This window comes from Tetrao urogallus (genome assembly GCF_951394365.1).
Source record: "Tetrao urogallus genome assembly, chromosome: 5".
NCBI classification, from domain to species: Eukaryota; Metazoa; Chordata; class Aves; order Galliformes; family Phasianidae; genus Tetrao; species Tetrao urogallus.
The window spans coordinates 44,964,659-44,986,886 of record NC_136818.1 but is presented as its reverse complement, the minus strand read 5'-3'; the positions used below and the strand labels follow the sequence as shown (position 1 = coordinate 44,986,886).

Genomic DNA, 22,228 nt, shown 5'->3' with positions numbered 1-22,228 from the left:
AGGTGAAGCTGGCATATCAGGAGTCTGAGATTGCAGCCCTCTTGAAGAAGATTCCCTTGGTCACTAATGAGATGAATACTATTCGAGGAAGAGCTGAAGAACTGCGAGAAGGAACATTGTGTGATTATCGTCCTGTCCTGCCTCTCATGTTGGCTAGCTTTATATTTGATGTCCTGTGCACTCCAGGTACTGTCTACATTGGCTTGAATGTGCAAAGGGAATCTTTTGAGATTCCAGGTCTTGAGGGGTTTTCAAACAGAAAATGTCTACTGGATATATAATAACTTAATCTTGATTCTTCCCACACTGTTTCTTGCTCTTGCTTCCATGTTGCTCCAGAGATATAAATTCTCTCTTTTTCTTTTTACATTCAGAAGCAACTGAAAACTTACCATATTCCAGCAGTGCTTGCTGCTTTTTTAAAATGGTTAAAATGATTGACTTTTCTGCTATTATGATGGCTATATTCAGTGGAAGATAATATAAGTGCAGGATTTAAAAAAAGAAACCAACATTCTGAGATTAGATGACTTGGTGATGTTCCTGCCTGGTTAAGGAGCCTTCTGAGTTTAGAGGGAGAAAAAGAGAAGAAAAACAAGGTATTGTCTTGAAACTGATACAAAGATTAGGAATAGGAGCATGGGAAGCTCTGCAAATTTAGAAAGCTCTCAGAAACAGCTGCTACCCTGAGATCCTAGTTCTGAAAGCTGAGCACTAATTCTCTTGTCTTCTTTCAGTGGTTTCTCCTACAGGCTGTAGACCTCCAAGTCGCAATTGGAATAATGAAATGCCTGGAGATGAAGAGCTTGGTTTTGAAGCAGCTGTTGCTGCTCTTGGTAAGAATTTTTTTTTTTTTTTTTTACAAGAAAAAGCTTTTCTTATCTGTGTTCTGCATCTTCTCCCTTATTTTGGGTGGTAAAAGGTAAAAAATAGCTTGTTCCAATTTGGTACAAAAATGAAAGTGTTTGCATGGTTTGTCAGAACTAGATGCAGAAAGATTCTGCATGCCAGGTTGAGGTGCCTTGGGAAAGCTGTAAAAAAAAAAAAAAAAAAAAAAAAAAGAAAAAGGAAGGGTAATATGGGGCAGGAACTGGATGTACCATTAAAGTAGTAATGGTATCTTAGTTTTCTTTTTGATCTCTTGTGATGGAAGATGTATTGCTTTAATGAAGATGAGCAGTTTCAGAGGAAAAAAAAGAGGCAATCATTCAGAAGAGATTAGACAATGATGGTGAAAGACTAGCAGAATTATTCTTAAGCAGTATCATGTAATTCAAGATCTTAGAATATTGGATTCCTACCTCTCATTTATAACAGCTTCAGTGACAAAGCAGTAGTTACGCTTATTCTGTTGGTAGTAATGTATGCCTGTTATAAAGCTGCATGCAAAATTAGGAATAGAATGGGTTAAACAAGACTGGTCCTCTGTTGCCTTATCTCTGAAAGGACAAAGATGAGTTCTGTATGGAGCAGAAATGCTGGCTCTGTAGCATCTGCAGGAACTGGAAAAATTTATTTCAAGATGAAGTTGTGGACGTGTCTGGCCTCTTCTCTATGGCATGTTCTGATCATATTGCTCTGACAGTTGTACTGTGCTTGGTATTCTGGGGGCATACGGTCACTCCTGTTTATTCATGACCTATTTCTGAAGTTAACAGAAAAATGGGAAAAGTTGTTCTTCATATGTATGTTGCTAAGGATGCAGTGTAGTCCCATGGGCTCACTTGCCTTTTCATCCCTCTCTTTTCTGGCCTGTAGGCATGAAGACAACTGTCAGTGAAGCAGAACATCCTCTGCTGTGTGAAGGCACTCGAAGGGAGAAAGGAGATCTGGCACTAGCTCTGATGATTACCTACAAGGATGATCAATCGAAGCTGAAGAAGGTGAGCCTCCCCTTTAAAAGGGGACATAGAGATGCAGAGTAAACCGTGACTGTGTGACTGTGTTTTGATGGATTGCAGAGTTTTCCCAGTGAGCATAAGTCACTGTGTTGTGCACTGATGATTTGCAAGCACATGGTTAGTTTTTATATTCTCTTACTGAGGCAAAATCTGACTGCACAGTATGCGTTGTCCTGGAAGAGGCGCTCCTACCAAAGGTTTCTTAAGCTCTAGTTGAGAGATGCTTTCTGACTGTAGCTTAGACTTTCACTTGGCTGCTAAAACAAGGTTTCTGTCCCAGGGGTTTCCAGTATGCTCTGTATCTGTTATATGGGGATTAGTTCTGTTTTGCTGCAGCATTTTGTTTTCTTTTTAATCTCTCATTCTATACACAAGTTCAATCCACTGTGCCTTACTGGCCCATGCAAAAGAGGGTACAACTCTGCTCCCCCTTCATGACTTAGAGGAAAAAACTTATCAAAAATCATTGAAGCTTCAAGAAAGTTTTTATTTATCGTTCTTATTCAGAAGCACTTCTCCCATTAAGAATACTGTTAATGTATTTCTCTCACCTAAAGCTGAAGCTTTTTTGTTATACTCTTCTCAGCAACGAGGGTGAACAGGGAGGTTATGATATCAGTCGTCTAAAAATAAGTGCTCTATCAGACGTGTGATGTTCATTCCATGTATAGAACAAAGAGTAGAATTGGACAAACACAAAAAAATAATGTGGTCAAGCTTTGTTCCCCAGTTCTGTAATAAATAAAGTGAAGAAGGTGTTGTTATTGTGCGTTGGTGGGAGGCACTTTCTCTAATGTCTGAAAGTTTGAAGTGGCTTTGCCAGTTTCTTAGTAATTGTGTGACAGGTGTTTTGGATGTTGAGCATGGAAATTTAATGACTTCAACTTAAGAACATATAATGACAGACACTAAATGTAGAATCCTCTGTTCTGTCCTTGATGTGGCAGAACTGCTTCTGTAATGTCAGTTTAGGTGTTTTTCAAGTGCAGGCAGTGGCTTTTTTGAAGTGAAAATGGGGATATTACTGAGTACAAATGAACTGTTGCAGTGCAGGCCATATGGCTCTCAACTGTGCCTAGCTGATCTTCTGTGTGAGGAAGTGCTGCTCCTTTTACTGGAAAAGCATTCTCTTTTTTTCTCCAGTTGAGTGGAGTTTATAGTCTTCCAAGAAATGATGTGGTACTTTCCCACTATTTATTAGTATAATGCCTGTTCTCTTATCCATCTGAAAAGCTTTTTTATATAATTTTTTTCTTTCTGTTAAAGATTTTAGACAAACTTCTGGACAGAGAGAGTCAGACTCATAAGCCACAGACTCTGAGCTCCTTCTACTCTTCCAGCAAGCCTACAGTAGCAAACCAAAAGTCTCCTTCCAAACATGCTGCCCAGTCCACTGCAGCCATCCAGCAGCTTCCAGGGACTTCAGTTGCTCAGCAAGCTGGTGTAAGCCCAGCAGTTCAGAGCAGTCCTGAGACTTTTGTGGAGAAGAGTTCACAAGGTAAGAGATGATTTATAAAGGTTATGCCTGAAACCCTTTGGTCATCCACATAAAACCTAAACCATAAATTCACATCTGTGTTGAATAGTAGTCAGAATGATTTATATCACCACCTGGTTTCTTGGTGGTTACTGGAATGTTATTTCCTCCGTTGTTTGCTTGAATCCATTTCTGTACACGTTGTTGTTGCTTAGAAATTCAAGCTAATTTTCAGGCTTCCCTGTCTTGAGCCAGCTCTGTTAGCCAGTTACTGTAAAATCACTATGATTCCATCTTTTAGGCTTATATCAGAGGTGCAGTGTTCAAAAAGTTACAAACTGAGTCAGATGCATTCATGCAAGATAAATAAAATTGCTGAAGATCATTAGAGATGAATGGTATGATTTTCTTCTAGCTGTGTGTATAATCAATGAATATTAAGATGTTATAATTACAAAATAAACAAGATAGTTTGGCAAAGCAGATTATGATAACAAAGAGAATAGATATAAAGCTTACCCATATCCTGGGCTCATTTAGAAAACTCCAGCAGAGCAGATCTCCAGACAAGACCCTTCCCCACTGGTAGCCAGCTCTTAAATAGGTCTAGGAGGGGTGGAGCCTGGCTCCACTCCTTCCAGCAGCACAGCTGAATTGCCTTCACCTGTGCTCCTCTGGCTGACTCATGGCTCGCCTCAGGTGATCAATCAGAGGTTCAGGCCGTGACTCAGCAGTTCCCATACACTGTGCTTGCACTTCGGTTACAAGCATTACGTGCAGGAGAGTGGATGCTCACTTAATCCTTCCCATAGAGATGAGTTGTAGCTGAGGATAAATACAATAAAGTTAGGGTTGCTGGAGCATTTTTACTGTAAATTTGCACAGTTGCAGCAAATTTTACAAATTTTGTGTTAAGTTTCAGTGTTTTTAGCCTACTATCTGATGAAATGCTTAATGCAGAAAAAATTGAGATAATCCTGCTCATAAATACACCCAAATTTCTAAAAATCTTGCATCTTTTAATAATTTTAAAGATGCAGAAAGAAATTGTAATAATTAGCTTGTCACTGTCCTGTTTATGCAGAGAGCTCTCAGAGGTCCCCCTGTGAGCCAGCTGGGGAATCCACTGTCTTGAAACAGGAAGGAAAGGTCCCCAGTCGTCTGGCCCTTGGAAACCGAGGTGGATACAACGGAAGATGTTGGGGTTCACCTGTCAGGCAGAAGAAGAAACACACAGGTAGTAACTAACACCTAGTGCTGTGCTGGGTACCGTGCTGAGATTTCAATTGTTCCCTTGCTCTTTCATTCTGCTTGTCAGCCTTTCCTATACTACAGGAGCAGTTGATTATCTTTGAGTTGTTTGGCATGGAAAAAAAGGTTTTGATCCACAGATTTCCTCCCCAGCCTCTAATGAATTGCAGTTTACCATGTGCATGCATTTCTCACAGCAGCTATATTCTGGGTAATGGACTAGATATCTGGAATAGAATATTTGTTGTTTTCAGGGAGCAGAGCACTGTGCTCCTGGGTCTAGAAACAAATTTAGGGGAGCTGCTGCCTGACGCACTTCTCTTCAGGTTATGGAAAACCTTTGTATAAACTGTGCAGCCTGCACCAGGAGGGCATCTATAGATCTTAAGTTTGTTTGTATATTTGCATCTTGTTGTTATATTCTGCCGTAAAGCTTAGCAGGTGGAGAGAGTGGCTGAGATACGGTGTTAAGGGGAAAATGAAGAAACACTGTTCTCAGACTTTTCTGCATTTTAATCCAAGAACTTCAAAGTGATATCTGTGGCCAAACTGATTTCTTCTCATCCAGTTTGCAGTGTTAAACTCTCACTGACATAACTGTCAGTGATGCGTGAGGTGCACCTGTTGACATTACTGTATGTGCTCTGGTGTTGTAGGCATGGCTAGTATTGACAGCAGTGCTCCTGAAACTACCTCTGACAGTTCTCCAACACTCAGTCGGCGTCCCCTACGTGGGGGATGGGCAGCAACATCTTGGGGCCGAGGACAAGACAGCGACAGCATCAGTAGTTCTTCAAGTGATTCACTGGGATCTTCCTCTTCCAGTGGCAGTAGGAGAGCCAGTGGGGGAGCCCGTGCAAAAACTGTGGAAGTTGGCAGGTAATGAATAGTACATGATGCGGAGAGGCAGCCTTCCCTGATGTCGGAAAACTAGCATGTGTGCATTAGGAAATACTTTCCTGAGAGAGTTTCTTTGTTTTCTGTGGACCCTAAAGATAAGAACTTTGCACCTGAGTTAGAGAACTTGGAGTACCATTGCTCTCTGAAAATTTTCTCTTGTTTTCTTTAGGTATAAAGGGAGGCGGCTGGAAAGCCATGCTCCTCATGTCCCGAACCAGCCTTCAGAGGCAGCTGCCCACTTCTACTTTGAATTGGCCAAGACAGTCCTTATCAAAGCAGGTGGAAACAGCAGTACCTCCATCTTCACCCACCCTTCCTCCAGTGGTGGACACCAGGGACCACACCGCAACCTTCACCTCTGCGCCTTTGAGATTGGGCTGTATGCACTAGGGCTGCACAATTTTGTGTCTCCCAACTGGCTCTCTCGAACTTACTCCTCCCATGTCTCCTGGATCACAGGTTACAGCAGAACGTAATTGGGAGGCTGGCTTTGGGGCAGAAAAGGGCAGGGGGTGAGCTAATTCCCAAAGCTGATGATGCTGTGGCAGCCATGTAAAGCACAGATAGCAGCAGCACAGGCTAAGCACTAGTGACTTGTGCAGTTTTGTTTCAGTTCTGAAGAGCCTTAGACTCTTTCAAGTTCATCTCACTGCCTCGCATACATCTTTAGCTTCATTTTAATACTGATACCTTCACTCACTGCTTCCTTATCAAGGGCTCTTCCCTGTTCTGTGTTTTGGGAAGAAGAGCATTTTGTTTGATTTGCAGCCTAAGGTGAGCAACAGTACTCTGTTGCATAACTGAAGAAAGTGATGAGTGCACCCCCTGTTGAGGGAAAGCTGGCAGGAACTTCTGTGGGCATGGTCAGTAGTGTGAGAGTCTTCTCTTTTACTCTTAGGGCAGGCCATGGAGATTGGTAGCGCAGCCCTGAACATCTTAGTGGAGTGTTGGGATGGACATCTGACCCCCCCAGAGGTGGCATCATTGGCAGACAGAGCCTCGCGGGCCAGAGACTCCAACATGGTGCGGGCAGCTGCTGAACTGGCACTCAGCTGCCTGCCCCACGCCCATGCCCTGAATCCAAATGAGATCCAGAGGGCTCTGGTGCAGTGCAAGGAACAGGTGAGTGTTGAATGGGGGCTAACAGGCTGGTTTCCAGCATCAGGGACATACTGTTACTTATGGGATTGGCACCTGTCTGCTACAGAACAGCCCTTAGTCTCAGTTCTGTAGGTTTGTCTTTTGTGAATAGCTCTGGCTATTCTGCTGCACAGTTGTGATCTAGCTGCTCCCAAATAGCTTCGTTCATTTTAGAGTGCCTTATAACTTTTCTCCTGTTGTAATTTGTGTTCTTGTGTTCCTGTTTCTTCATTAGTCACTTGTTTGTTTGTTTTTTTCTCCTCTGCCTTCAGGACAATCTGATGCTGGAAAAGGCCTGTATGGCAGTAGAAGAGGCAGCCAAGGGAGGTGGCGTTTACCCAGAAGTTCTCTTTGAAGTAGCTCACCAGTGGTACTGGCTTTATGAACAGATCGTTGGTGGGACTCCAGCCCAGAGAGAAGGTGCCACTGGCTGCAGTGCCGGTGGTGCACGGGCTGCGTCAGAAGCAGCACGTGGGTTGACAGACAACCGGGTGACCACTGAGCCAACCACCGTAACAGTGGCAGCTGCAGTAACCGCAGCAGCAACGGTCATGCCAGTAATCTCTATGGGGTCAACCATGTACCAGCAGCATACGATGGCAGGACCGGCAATGGCGCATACACACACGCAGGGCCTCCACCCTTACACCACCCTTCAGACTCACATTCCCTGTAATCCCCAGTATATTGGACACACTATCCAGCACATGCCACGTCCAGCTGTCTTCCCAGTGCCTGGCTCAGCGTACCCACAGGTGAGTCTTGCCTGCAGCTCACTCATTTACAGAAATTTTGTTTAACTGCTTCCAGAGGGAGTATGTCTAGCTGGGGGGGGCGTGGGGCTCTCCCTAGCTGTTTGGCTGTGTTTTGAGATTGGCGTATGTATTCACTTACTGGTTTGCGATGCCTGCTTTGGCTCTCCAGCTCAGCTTCTCGTCTGATGAAGAGCCTTCTGTAGGTGCATGTAAAGTCTTGAAAGAATATGAAAGATATTAGTAGGTTTTAATTTTTATTACACTGTAGTTTTTCAGAACACACGCTCTGACAGAAGCTTTGTTATCTTGAAACTAAATAGAAAGTACAAAGGGAAAATTAAATGTTATTTTAGCCTCTATTTGTGAAAGTTCTTGGAATGTTTTAGTGCAAAGTAATCAGATTTAAATGGAGGAGGAACAAGCAGTTGTAGTAGTCATGTGGTGCAAAATAGTTACTGCGCTGCTTCTTGCTATGCTTCCTCTTTGTAATTGGACTTCCGCTGCTTTTGAGCCTAGTGTGGGGGCATCATATTTCGGATTTGGAAATGGTGAGATACGGTAGGCATGACCGTTATTTGTTGTCTATTTTAGAGTGTCCATCCAGCATTCATAGGAGCGCAGTACCCCTATTCGGTAACAACACCATCGTTGGCAGCTACTGCAGTGTCGTTCCCTGGTGTGCCAGTCCCATCCATGACACAGATAGCAGTGCATCCCTACCACAGTGAAACTGGACTGTCACTGTCTTCCAATGTAGCGAGTAAGTGTTACAGCCCTGCATTGTGCGTAGCGTACGTTTGCTACTGTGTCTCCTAGCTGTACTCCTACAAGCCCTGCTCCTTACCTACATCACTTGGGACAAGGGTTCTTGCCCTGAACTCTGACCAAATCCACCACTGCCTAAAGATGTGCCTGCTCAGTGGTACTGAGATTTGTAACGAGGCCTTATTTACCTAGTGGAGCTTTAATTGATGTCTGGATAAATGTACAGCATTGAGATTATTTTCAACTCTCAGACTTCAATTCCATGGACCTCCTGGTCTTCTGACCTCTAACTTACTTGAAGTTTTAGTCGTCAGTGTCCATTCCTTAGGACAAGATGAGCACAAACGATCTTGAGCAGACTTGTGATTCTTTTGGGAGAGCGTGCAAGGAGAAGACAGTAGCACTGATGGATATTTTTCCCACCCTAAGAAGCTGGAGGCATCCAGTACCTGAAATGTAGAACTTCTGTAGGGAGGGCGGATGCTGTGGCGGAATCGCGTCAATGGTGGTCTGAATGAGTGCTTACATGTTGTGCTGGGGCTAGAACGGTGGTGAAGACCCTTCAAGCAGCATGCAGCATTGGAATTGCTGATGCTGACTGAGTTCTTAACTAAACTGTTAATTCATGCTAGAGCATTTAAAATAACAAAAGGAAAAAACAACCCCACCCTTTCCAGTTGCCATTGTTTAAGGCTTTCAGAAACTTCTACTTTCAGTTCTTAAAATAGTGTCTTGCTGTTCCTGAAGAACATAGCCACATGGTGACAACTGAGCTTTGGCAACAATTCAGTTCATTCTTGTGGGTTGTTCTCCTTGGCCAAATGTCAAATGTAGCATGGATTTTCCCCACTTTGTGGGTCGTTTGGCACTTTGTGTCTCCTTGGCTGAGGAGGTTAGACAGATCTGTCCTGGGAGGCGTATTGTTCTCAGATATACAACTATTCACTAGGAAACATTTAAAAATAATAATAAAAAAAAAAAATCCTCTCCATGCATTTCTTGAGAAGCAAAGATTAACTTGAGTCCCTTGTCAGAATACAGCTTAGTGACTTAATTTTAACTGCTGTCAAAATTTACAAGCTTATGTGACATAATGTAATGGATTTTTCTGTAATTTTCCTTAAATTTGTCTGTATTGTTCAGTGTCTGAAGGGGAGAGAATCTTCTGAAGTTTCCTTGCAGTTTTTACTGTAGATACCTGCTGCCAAGAGAGAAGTTCTTCATGAGGGTCAACTGGCAGCTAGCCTCTAGTAACTCTCTTCCCACATAGTATCTTGATGGTGTCATAACTTAGAGCTGGAGGAACCTTGCAACGTTGGACTTCCTGTGAGAAAATATTGTTCCTGTTGGGTGATTTGTTTTCTCAGCAGTTTCTCACCAGATGTTGATGGGCACATTCACATACATGAATAAGAAATCAGAACCAGACATCATTTAGTAACTGCAAAGACTTCTGAGTCAATACATGTATTTAACGTGTGAAACACATGTCATGTGCATATCCATGGTATACAGCAGAAGAGATGGGCAAGCATCTAATCAACTTGCTTAGGTCCTGCTTGCAAACAAAACAATTTTTTGAGACATTTTTAGCTCATTGTATTTTACTTGCAAGTCTGTGTTTTTTGGTTTTTGTATTGTTTTACTTAGGGTAAGAGAACAATATGCGAGCCCAAAGAAAACTTCTCTTAGGCTTTGGTTGGTGAGTCCTAATGCTGCTGTTTTGCTTTCTTTTCAGTAGGAAGTGTCCATGCAGGATCAACGTTCCCAGCGATTCAAGGGGCTTCCTTGACATCTCTGTCCTCACAGCCCAACTCCCTTGTTACAGGGGGGTTTCCCGCTGAGGATGAGCAGCACAGTCAGCCTGTGAGCCCCCAGGGTTTGCACTACCTCCACTCCGCATACCAAGTTGGTAAGGATGGCCAAGTGGGTTTCTGCAGCCCCCTGGAGAAGGATTCAGGGCAGGGCTACAGGTTTTTACTGTTAGGCAACTTGCTGCTGCACTTGTTGAGGAGGATGGTATCCTAGCTACATGGGCAAAGCCAATTCATGGTCTTAAATAGTGGTTGAAATGTTGAGAGCTATGGGACTAAAAGGTAAAGTTAAGTGGGTTACTATTGGAAAGAGGCTTGCCCTTTGACTAATGTTTTTTGGAGGAGTCTGGATAGAACTCTGTGGAGGTGTCTTTGAGAAGAAGTTTAGTTCCTGCTGCTCGTGGGTGGCGCAGGCACATCTCTTTTAACAATACCAGTTAAGTCTTCACATGCACAGAGGCATGTTCCCTGTGCCTCTTCCACCAGGCTGTTGAAGACTGACAAGAAGTGTGTGTGTGTAATTAGTATTCCTTTTTCAGTTACACTAGTTAAGAGGAGAGTCTGTGCCTGAAATTACCATTGTGTAAGAATGTCAGTCCTGGTGTCTGTGCTTGAGCACATGCTGCAGTAAGCTATTTGTATATAGTGAGAGCCCAACAAAGCAGGTACTTGGAGAGGGAGGAGGGGCCCTGCTAAAATCAGAGGAGCCATTGCAGGGCAACAAAGGAAGAGAAACGGCAAGAAACTGAAGACTGCATGGAGATTGCCTGAGTTTTTTTGTTAAAGCTAGAGAAGAAAGTAACTTGTCCAGTCAGGAAGGGGTGCAGATGTTCATAGGAAGCATCACAGGGGTAAGTAGTAAGCCATGGAAGGCATTTTGATAGCTTGAAAAACAGACAGGAAGATGAAGGAAGAGGGTCAGGAAGATCAAAAGAGACTTTTTACATTACATAGCTCCAGTTAGTATTTTAAAACTGTTTAAATTGGAGAATTTGTTTGAAGAGCTGCTAGTGAAATTAGGGAAAAGTCTGCAAATTGATGCTACTGCTGCTTGCTGTTGGCCTGTTGTCTTTGCAGCTAAGTAGTTTGATTTAGGTAGCCTCGCTTGCAAAATTTGAAGCTGTTTTTTTTTTCAGGACATTTTTTATCTTTGGGATTTGATCCTGCTGTAGATCTAGCAGTGTCTCTATGCAGCTCTAGTGGCATGTGATGGCTGTACAGATTTCCCAGTCTGGAGCAGATCCAGCTGCTTCCTTTGGTGACAGCCTCCGACATGGGCCTTTTGTTTCTCTGTGGAGTTTGCAGTTAGGCAATTTTCTGCCGTTGAAAGGTGGGCCAATGAGGTAGTGTTGAGGTGAATGAAATACTACAGGGCAGAAGTGCTGCTTGACTCTGGCTGCCCCTCTCTTACAGGGATGCTGGCTCTGGAGATGCTTGGCCGAAGAACTCAGAGCGATCATCCCAACAACTTCTCCCGCAGTCCACCCTATACAGAGGATGTAAAATGGCTCCTTGGATTGGCTGCAAAGCTAGGTAAGGCTCAGAGCAGTGCTGCAGCAGAAATCCACTTTCTGGGATTTGGAATATGGAGGGTGGGGGGAAAGCTCTTCAAAGAGTGAAACTTCAAAGCCTGGGTGGGTCTGGTTCCTGATCTCATTTCTGAGAGTTTTTCGAAAGATCCCTGCTGCTCTTTCATCCAGGCAGTTGTTCCGTTTCTGGGCTCTCTAAGCTGTTGAATTTTAAGGCACTTAAAGTGCATGGGATTGGACAGAGCTCAGACCTTCCATTCTGTAATAGTAACTTTTTTCCTTTCCACTAGTTTGTAAATATTTCTTTCTTCTTTGTGTGTGTTTATTCTTTCTACAAAGACCTTTTATAGGAATAGGTGCTCAGACCACCAAGTGTTTGGGTTTTTTTGTTCTGTTTTCTTTTAGTTACACTTTGATCTTGAGTCTTTTTTGTCATCTCATTTTTCAGTTCTTTCACCAGTGGCAAGAGCTTAAAAACAACTCTGCAAACAGCCTACCTGGTGGCATGACTTCTGCTACTGCTAGCAGAGCTCCACCGTGGCGGGGAAGCCTTAATTTCCTTCCAGTATCCAGAAGACATAGGTGCTGGGGCTGCAGCTGCTTCCTAGATGAGCAGGCAGGAAGCAGTGGGAGGAGGTGTGGTGTATTCTCATCTCTGTAGTTTCCCTGTCCCATCAGTTTTCTTTCATATCCCTTTTAAAGACAGGTGAACAGGAAATATCACTGACTGAGGTAGTACCTAGTCTCTCCTCAGACTTGATGAATTTGTCAGAATAACTGCTTGTCCTTGTAAGTTTGCTGGACTCTTCCCAAAGCTGGAGGATATGTAACACTGAGAGAAAGATGCTGTAAGTCCAAGTTCTTCCTGGAAGACACCTAATTTCTTGAATGTCTTTCACCTTAATGCTGTTGTTCTGACTTCCTCCTGTGCAGGTGTAAACTATGTGCATCAGTTTTGTGTCGGTGCAGCCAAGGGAGTGCTGAACCCTTTTGTGCTTCAGGATATCATCATGGAAGCTCTACAGAGGCTCAACCCTGCACATGTGCACAACCATCTGCGCACCCCAGCCTTCCACCAGCTGGTGCAGAGGTGCCAGCAGGTCTACTTGCAGGTAACACGTGGTGTGTCTTCCTGCCTGCCATTGCCTGCCCTGTAGGTATTGCCTGTATGTGCATGTGTAGAGAGGGGAAGAGCCTTTAATATCACAAACTGAACTGGTCCATTGCCTGATGCACAAGGGATGTGGGATAGGCGTTGCCTGCCTGCGTGAAGGCTGCATACAAAAGACTGCATTGTGCTCATTCTTCTAAGACCTCTTGCCTCTGGTGCTCACTATACAGGATGGAAATGTTTTGTGGTCCCTATCCTCTTTCTTCCTCACTCTAAATGTTAACCCATGCTTTTAACTTCTGTACTGTTTCTTTGCTATGTTTTCAAGCCATTTGTCCACCTGTCTTTCTGGCCTTTTTATTTTCTTCTTATTTGTAGTCCCTCTCTGCCTCGTAACAAAGTCTTTACACGACTGGTTAATGTGTCAGTGCTGGCATTTATAGTGGGAGTGGCTTGGTCACCCAATACAGATGAGATGTCTCAGGATTTATTGAAAACAGGACAGGTGTGTTTCTGTGAGCCAACTGCCTGTTTCTTAGAACAGTATAAGCAGGATACCCCTTGAGTGCTGCTCTTGAATAAGTGACCAAAAGGGTGATTCTGTAAACATACTGTCCAGGTTGGGTTAACTGTCCCATCACTTGTATGATTCTGGGAAATGACAGCTTCTTTATTTGAGCTGTTTTTTGGAGCTCCACGAGAGAAACAGATTTCTTGAAGTCTGGACTTTTAGGTTTGGGGCCTTAGTTGAGGGAAGTACTGATGGGAAGAGAAGTGTGCCAGCCCTAGAGATATGTTGTAGCAACTCAGTGCAGGTCTTACTCCCACCATACCCCTTAGTGAAGATGATGTCCATGAACATGCTGGGTCCCTGTGTACAACCTGCAGAATGAACAGTGCGAGGGTTTGATGCTGGTGCTTGATAGAGAAGGGCTCTGGTGACCCTTTTGCTCTGTGCTATGCTGCTGTCTGGTGTTCACAATGGAGAGAACACCTGCAGATACTGGCAGTTGCCTGGGCCTGCTTTTTGAGCTGTCCTCTGTCCGTGCCTCTGAATCCTGGGACCTCTCCTGGGGCAGCAGAATCACGTGATGTATCACTACTGAAGCTCGAGTCCTGCCAGAAGGGTTTCTCACCAGCATGAAGATGGTGAGCAAAATACCTGAAGGCTTTTTTCCTGTTTCCATCCAGTACATCCATTACCGGCTGATCCACCTCGCTCCAGCTGACTACGATGATTTTGTGAATGCCATTCGCAGCGCCAGAAGCGCCTTCTGCCTGACTCCTGTGGGCATGATGCAGTTTAATGATATTCTCCAGAACCTGAAGCGCGGCAAGCAGACAAAGGATCTGTGGCAAAGGGTCTCTCTGGAAATGACCACCTTCTCACCGTGACAGCAGGTGGAGCTCCACACAACCCTTTGCTCTGCGTAGTTGTAGTTCCATTTACACCATCCTTCCTTCTGGTGTCTTTTTTTTATTTTAGTTTTAACTTGCTGGAAACCACTGATCTGATGTATTTATACCATGACATTCCTCTCCAGCACTATTGCGTGTTGGTGCCCTGCTTCGCTCGCTCTTCCTTCACCTTCCCAGTGAGCTGTGGGCTTCAGAAGCATCAGGAAATGAGAAGGAAGTCGAGCTGGCTGCCCTGTGGTGTAGTCACTGCTTTTTTCCCTGAGCCCCTGGAGACTGTCCTGCGAGCAGTTGCAGGGTGATTGCGCATGTGTTTGAGGGGTGGGGGAGTCTGTCTTAAATATTTATTTTGGCATTTATAAATATGTAAACTTTTTTTTAATGTATGGGCTTCTCTTACTCCACATACCATCTCCTGTCGGGAGAAGCTGGGACTGCTGTGCACAGTCAGTGCTCCCTTCATTCCTTTCAGCATCTTCCTGCTGAGAGAAGCTGAGACTGGAGTAGCAGGGCCAGGGCCACCTCTGCAGATTTCTGCAGCAGCTGCTGAGGGCAGAGGCTGGAGCTTGGGCAAGGTCCAAGACTGCCTGGAGCTGCCTGGTGACTGCCAGAAGTGCTTGGGCTCTTTCTCAAGTGTCCCTCGTTGGACACTGCTGGCTCTTAGGACGTTTTGATCCTGGTCGTTCGGAGTTGTACAATCATGTTTCTTTTGGCTGGGGTATTACTCTCCTGTAATCAGTTTCTTATCCCTTGTCTCTTCTCGTTTCCTGATTAAACACTCGTTTTCTTAGACTGCCTCTCTCTTCTCTCTGCTATGATGTTGACATTCTGATGGAACTGGCCAGCCGTGTGTCAGTGGGAGCTCCTGTGAGTGCTGTAGATAGTCTAAGGCTCACTGGGAAATAGCAGCTAGCACGAGGTAGGGGGCCAGAGCTTTTGTACAAGCAGTGATCCAGAAGTTTCTTGTCTGGTTGTGCTCTGTGGATGTCATACCTCTACAGGGGCTGAGGACTGCACTGACTGGATGGCTGATGGGTGTGAGCAGAGCTGGTGGAAAGCCTGGGGCATCCCAGTGCAGTTTTTACGCTTATGCTGGCCACCGGGTTCCTCTTGTGCTTTGGAAAGCACAAGGGATACCATGTGATAATGTATTTCTTTGGATTTCCAGAGCTTTGTGCAAAACCAGAGCTGCTCACACTTGATGTAATTACTAAAGGATGTGCAGTCTGGTCCTGTGAGTTGTGAGAGGTGTTTGGACTACCCGATTTTTATGTTGCAGAAAATTAATTTTAGGAAGCTTTTATTTTTATACCAAGGAAATTTACAAGGCTAATGCCATCTGGAAGCATACAAGCACAAAATTTTCTTCTTTTTTTTTTTAATGCCATAATTAGAGGTTTGATGTATGTTAAGAATCTTAATGTCTCAATAGTAATATATTTTGTTACTTACTTGGGTTTAGCCAATGACAATAGGGAGGTTTCAGTTTTTGCAAGCTAAAAGTGTATGTTTGTTTAATATTTTCAGTGACGTTCATAAGAAATAAATTAACTCAAAAGCATAGGACAAAGTAGATGAGCATACTCCTTCGGTCTGACTTCTGTGTGCTGCACAGGCCAAGGAGCATCACTAAGTTTCTCTTAGTTCTGACTGTGCAACAGGAACTATTTAAAGTTCTCCTTGCAGCCCTTTGTATACCTCCACCACGTGTTCTGCTCTCTGGTTACGTGCTAATTATAAATGCCAGTGCGTAAGAATGTGTGAAGTTATGTGATTTTAAGTTAACTCTGGATTGGTTGTGAGCTGCCTGTTATTGAGAAGTCCAGGCCTCACCTCTGGCCTTCCTAGAGCACTTTGTGCCCTTTAGTGCTCATATGTTCAGGGCTGGGAAAGGAGTTTGTAGGAAAAAATGAGTGTTTTCTAATGAAGTTTAATCTTTTCCTTTCCGTTGTTTATGGAGAACAATTAAGGGTAGAGGAGAGAGCGTCTTCTAGAAGGAAAGAAGCAGAGGGAAATGGGCGAGAAAGCTGAATGTTTTCAATACCAGAACAGACCCTGTATGAGTTGTCTTTAGCAGCTGTGGGGCCCAATCAGAGGAAGAACCAAGGAATCTCACCTCAGACTGATGTCAACTGAACAAGCAGCTCAGTGGTCTGAGGCACAGGTCAGTAGTTTTGCAAGTTTCCAGTCTTACCTCTGAAAACTAGAGCACTCAGGGAGCTGTGTGGAGGGGCTGCCTTATAGTTTATTCAGACCGATCAGAACGTTTCTATATCTGGGATCTCTGGATCCATTAATCTCTTGTTGTTCCTGAGCCATGGAAATATATCTGAACAAGGACAGAAAGAGTGAGAAAGGGTATGTTTTTTCCTGCTATGTGCCTGGAAGGTGCTTGAGGTAATCTTTCTTTTATAAGAGATGATGGTGATCAAAGAAGCATTAGTTTACCATAAGTTAGAAAAATTAAAATCCTGTGCAGCTGTCTCAGTTTTGTCACTGTTCCAGACATGGGGAAAGTACTCAGATCTATAGATTGTACTTCTTCATGTGTTCTGTATTCACAGTGATTTTCTCTGACTTGCTACATTTATTTCCTCATGTGACCACAGGAAATATGTTTCTTCCCTGAAGAAGTTAATGGCCATTTAGTATCTTTTCCACTTGTATATATGTGGTCTTATAAATAAAGCTGTTTCTAGGACAGCAGTGTATTTAAACTTAATCTTTTGATTCCTGCATAGTTTCTCAGTCTGTAGAGGTGGTCATATCTTTAGTGAAGTTGATAAATGTGCCAAAATAACATCTGGATTCTTGGCTATTTGGGTCATCAGGAGGAATGGTTTGATTTAGCTCTTATGCAGTGGATAAAATAAAAGCTTTAGTCACTGCTTGGAACGCATCTCTTGATACAGATGCAGCCTTTTTCTGTAAAAATCGGGCACATCAGCCTCTGTGAGGGCCTGCTTTGCTTCTCCCCTCCATAGGGAAATATGTAGGACATATTCACCTACAACCATCTTTCTTGCCTGTGAAGGTTTTCCTTTTGGAAGTCCTTTCCAGGACTATGAGACAGAAGGACATTATCTGCCTTTGGACTTCAGCATCTTTCCAGCCAGAGAACCATGAGAATTGTCATCTGATGAATAACGAGCCTAACAGCTAGGGCTAGAGTTAGCTGAAAAGTGTGTTTCTTTCTAATGTTTGTTTACCCTCATTAGTATTTATTTGGGATATATATTTTCCTTCTCTGAGAAAACCCTGAGAGAAACACCCTTGTAGGGGCACACTGAACCTGAACTGTTTGCATTTTTTTGGTGGTGGGAGTTTGGTTTTTAATCAAGCTTAGCGCATTTAGAACTGGCTTGGCCACTGCTACATAGTGCTAGAGGGCATTGAAGAGTTTTGCAAGAGCAGCGTGAGCAGAAATGGAGTAAGCAAGGTCTGTGTCTGTGAAATTTAATACATCCTCGTATAAATAAGTTAGCTGAAATGTGACATAAATGTTTTTCTAAGTAGTAGAGAAGTAGTTTTCTATAAGACTTTGGTTGTTTCTTGGTTTTGTTTTACTTGTCCAGGAATCCAAAAAATGGCACAGTGTTAAAATGATGTTTCCAGGGTGCACTTGGGAGATATATCACAAAAAGGTGTCGATGACTACAACAGTATTGATGACTTTTTTTTTTTTTTATAAATCTGAACTGAAAAATTAAAAATGCAAGTTAGGGTAGCAGAACTTAACTATTAAAATATATACATATTTTTTATGACTACAGCTGCTGTATGACTTTGCTTTTAATCCATCCCTAGTGATAGAATGAACTGCTCTTAATTAACAGTTTATTTAGAATTTTTTGGTTTTTATCTGTGCCCTAATTAGAGCTTCATATGATGTGATTATGGTAAAATAACAACAGGGAGTCTTTCTTAATATTACCATTTTTGTTTACTACCTCTCCTCTCACTCCTCAGCACAATTTAAAAGTGGATTTTGATCTTCATTCTACTTCCTGCTCACATTTTGCTTGGGGGCAGGGTGGTCAATAGCTCCTGTCAAAGAGCATCATTACTCTGTGAGAACTGCGAGTGCAGTCTGGGGATATTCTGTGCTAGGGTTTCAGTTTGAGCCTACCATGAGTTAAAGCTTTTTCTCAGGGCTAACTGCCAAATACAAGCTTTGTGAGCTGTCACAAGGTAACTCCACTGCTGTATATTGTTAATTGTTGGTATAACAACAGTGTCTGTGCTTGTAAGCAATTGTTTTCTTGTTGATGTTGCCTGTTTGCAGTTATAGAGTAATTACTTAATGCTGTACAGTCTGCACTGCACAATTACTCTGTTGCCACTAAGGACATGATGAACTATTAAGGAATTGGGGGGAGAAATGCTAGCAATGCATTAAAATCTATTATATATAGTAATTTGCAGAGTTGGATTGGTCTTCCATAACTTTCTCTTATTTCATACTTCAGTTTGTCTTGTTTAAGTCAACTGGGAGTACATAATTGTTAGGAATGCTGGGGCTGTATGGGCAGCAGTTGTGCAAACCTTACTGTCAACACATTGCTATAAATCCTGATGTGCACCTTTTCCAATACTTGGCTTGGCAGGGTTCTGAGAACAGTCTGATTTATGATCCTTTGTTGTTGCTGCAAAGTAAACTCGAGCTGGATTTCAGCCTGCTAATGCAGTGTCAGAATTACAGACATGTGGTTTGCAAGCATTTTGGAGAGACTAGAGATGTCAATAAAGTGATATGGATGGCAATGAGGAGGATTTGAATCTTGGAAGGAAAATGCTCTTCAAAGCTAAAAACAGATTGAATAGATCAATAAATTATTTCTATGTATTCCACTAGAGCACTGGAGATTAAAGTGTCAGGGATACATTGTTGGTTTTGCCACAAAATTGTAAGGTCTTTTTCAAAGATGAGAGTAAAATTAACAATTCTTAATGTTTATGGGTGGAGGGTTTTTTCTTTTTTTTTTCTTTTTTTTTCTTTTTTCTTTTTTTTTTAAATTCCAGAAGGCAGTAAGAAAGAAGGGGACAGAAATAAACAATAGCTGAAGTCCTAATAACTGGAGGGGGGTACAGCAACAACTCCATATCCAGTGAATGGAGCTTTTCTTCTTAGCTTGTGCTTGTTAGATCACGCTCACGCGGTGGCTTACTCCCTGATGGGCAGTGGAAGTCAGGAGTCAGCAAAGGGATGAGCGACCACAGTCCCGTTCAGGTTGGTTTGTCATTACTTTTCTTGCCATATTATTATTGCTACAGCAAAATTATCAGCAAGGAATGAAAGGAGTCTCTTCTCAACTGCATATGTAAAACTGCTGAAAAACAGTAGTAGTGGTATATTTGATCAAGGTGCTCATTACATTAATACACTCTTAACACACTCTTGTGTTTCTTTCTGACTTCCACTGTCTGTACACTTCTGCCAAGACCATGCTTTTGCAGTACTGTCATCAGAGGGATCAGATTTTATGTAGACTTGAGCTATGATGCTACTTACAGAGAAATTCTCCCAGAGCCTTTAAAAGTCTTCTATCCTTCTACACATGTTCTTACCAGTTCCCTGTACTCCCTGTACAAATTAGAAAGCCAAGTAGTAAGCATCTTTCTAATTGATTGAATTTCTGAGGTTGTGAGTGAGTAAAAGTTTTGGCTTCATGTTGCTGACCTTTCTTTGTTTAGATTGGCATGTATACTCTGCTGGCTTGCTTTTTACTTATATTTATTTTTTTATTTGTTTCTTAACATTTGTTTTCACAGTTCTCACCTGCTATACACACTTCCATTTCTGAAGTGACCTGATCTGGCTTCTATTAAAGTCACGGGCCCTTCTGATACCTTTCTGATGACTCAGTTTCCTATGCCAAAAAAAGAAAATGTTAATACATTACAAAATAATTTTCAGATAATGTCTTATGCTTAACATTTTCCTTGTCTTGAAAACTAACTACTTGCTGTCAAGTTCTTCCTTACTAAATAGTGAGGCAAGAAGATGAGGTTTATTTGCAACTCAGTTCCACTGTCAAAATGAGCTGTAAGGGTCAGTAGCAAGTAAGTGACTGTGTCAGGACCAAGTAATCAGTGTATCTGGCTACATCAGGTAAGGACATCATACATTTGACATGGTCTAGACATAGCAGGTGATTTGTTTCTCCATTGCTGTAAGCAGTAAAAAGCCAGCACAGCAACAAAGAAATCAGTGGGGATGGAAGGACAAATAATGAGAACACGGAGCTGCTCTTTGCTGCCTTGATTGAAGGACTATTGTCAGTTGACAGCCCTGACGTTTAGTAAGTCCCTTCTAACTTTGTTCCTAGTATCTTGACTTTTTTTTTTTCCAGTGTTTGAATCCATCTACTTGAATATTTATCACAGCTCTGAGGTAAATGTGTAAGAGAGAACCTGTAATGAATTAAGAGAAGGAAGGAAGATCTGTGTGTAATAGGGCAGCAGTACCATTGGTCCTGGGCTCTTCCCAGTATGGCAGTATGTAAAAAATACCTGTTTCGCTGATGCTATGTTTGTTTCTGAAGTGCTTGGTAAAGTGAGAGGTGAAAGGCTATTTTATAATTCTGCCACAACTGTGACTATTTAAATCATGTTTTGCTCTGTCTTGAATGTAAGGTTCTGTGTTATCACAGATTACTCGTGGGCTGCTGGCCAAGGCCATGCAATGGCTGCACATCTGGACAGCAAGGACAGAGCAAAGCTCTATTGCTGCAGCACAGCAGCTGGGAGTTACTGCAGTAGCTGGAAATAGCTCAAAATTCATCACTAGGTGCAACCCAATAAGGGTGAGTATCCGACCACAGGTTCTCTGTGCTGTACTGGCTTCTGTGAGCCTCCAGTTGCACATACCAAGAAAGACATTTTTACTACACTGTTACAGCTGCAAAAGGACATTTCCATTATAATTAAAGCAAACACTTTTGTTGCCCTCTCAAATATCAGCTGTAAGAACCGGAATATGTTTTCCAGGGTTTTTCTTTATCTTTCTACCAGCTTACGATCCACGACATCACTCCAAATCATCACAAGGAAGAAAAATAAGTAGTACATTTATTGAATCCACTTACTACTACTTCTAGCCTTTATTCAGACACTTGTGCTCAGTTTTGAGAGCCAGGAATTTCTTCATTATCATTCAATGTGAATGATGCTATACATGATCCAGTGCAGGAAGTTGGGCTCTTCTCTCTAACAGGACTGAGAGAGGGGTTTCTAGTCTTTGTCCTTTTTTTTTTGGCTGCACAAAATAACCCTTTCCAAGGGCACATGAAATAAAATACTATATTGCATACTATATACATTTACATACAACGGTAAATGCACCATTCAATTGGAAATACACAATACCTAAGGCTCAATGGAAAAGCTTGGTTGAAGCAACTTTTCTCCACTGGTAGGTGAAAAGGAGCTTGTGACAGTTGTAGAAATTTCCATAACCTGTGTTCACATGGATCCTATCCCTCTCTGGAACTGCAGCAAGACAGGTCCATCTGTGCCCAGGAGGGAGGGACAACAGCCCACACAACTTCAGAAGCCCATGGCTCAGCAACAGAAAATGTACAACCATGATGGAGGATTTCCTCTGAGAAAAATTATCCAGCAACTGCAAGAGGAGGCACAGCACCGTAGTGTACTTAAAGTATTGACTGTGTGCAGAAATAGTAATCTAAACAAACAGCCCCTTTTGGATACAGGAAACCACATTCTTGCTTAAAAATGCTAAGCCCTCCCTGTATATCTTAGTGGTACTTACTGTGGGTTGGGTTTTTTATTTCTCCTGGCAGGAGGATGCTGGACTGCAGGGGGATTAAACAAGTATTAGCATACATGGTAGAGGCCCTGCAGCTGCTGGATAGACTGAAAAAAAAGCAACATTTTTAAGTTAATCAGACAGGGGAAACTGAACTGTCTACTTTCAGCCTTATTCAACACTGCCTGAGCTTTGCCTCCCCCAGCTACTGTGCTCTGCTAACACAGGCCTCCAAAGTGCTCAAGGGGACTGACTTATCATTCCTTGGGTATCTTCTGAAATGGCTGAAGACATTGAGAGAAATACTTGCCATGCTGTCATGTATGGCAACCTTTTCCCTAAGATAGGAAATTAATTTGGTGTCAGTGTCTGCAGCTTTGCCTTATCTCCCACTGCCC

General features: G+C 42.8%; 1 protein-coding gene across 1 annotated transcript in view; it reads left to right on the top strand.

Annotated features, from left to right (window-relative positions):
• The window catches only part of ZSWIM8 (zinc finger SWIM-type containing 8), a gene marked incomplete at both ends in the record, with an annotated part of 60,489 nt that extends 46,451 nt beyond the window's left edge, over nucleotides 1-14,038 (top strand). The window contains 14 exons of the mRNA XM_079535290.1: nucleotides 3-186; nucleotides 738-836; nucleotides 1,759-1,883; nucleotides 3,168-3,399; nucleotides 4,463-4,615; nucleotides 5,286-5,508; nucleotides 5,699-5,988; nucleotides 6,428-6,651; nucleotides 6,942-7,424; nucleotides 8,016-8,184; nucleotides 9,928-10,101; nucleotides 11,417-11,536; nucleotides 12,466-12,644; nucleotides 13,835-14,038. Coding sequence (XP_079391416.1) covers nucleotides 3-186; nucleotides 738-836; nucleotides 1,759-1,883; nucleotides 3,168-3,399; nucleotides 4,463-4,615; nucleotides 5,286-5,508; nucleotides 5,699-5,988; nucleotides 6,428-6,651; nucleotides 6,942-7,424; nucleotides 8,016-8,184; nucleotides 9,928-10,101; nucleotides 11,417-11,536; nucleotides 12,466-12,644; nucleotides 13,835-14,038 — 2,859 coding nt within the window. The remainder of the gene's footprint in view (nucleotides 1-2; nucleotides 187-737; nucleotides 837-1,758; nucleotides 1,884-3,167; nucleotides 3,400-4,462; nucleotides 4,616-5,285; nucleotides 5,509-5,698; nucleotides 5,989-6,427; nucleotides 6,652-6,941; nucleotides 7,425-8,015; nucleotides 8,185-9,927; nucleotides 10,102-11,416; nucleotides 11,537-12,465; nucleotides 12,645-13,834) is intronic.
• Between the last annotated feature and the right edge of the window lie 8,190 nt (nucleotides 14,039-22,228).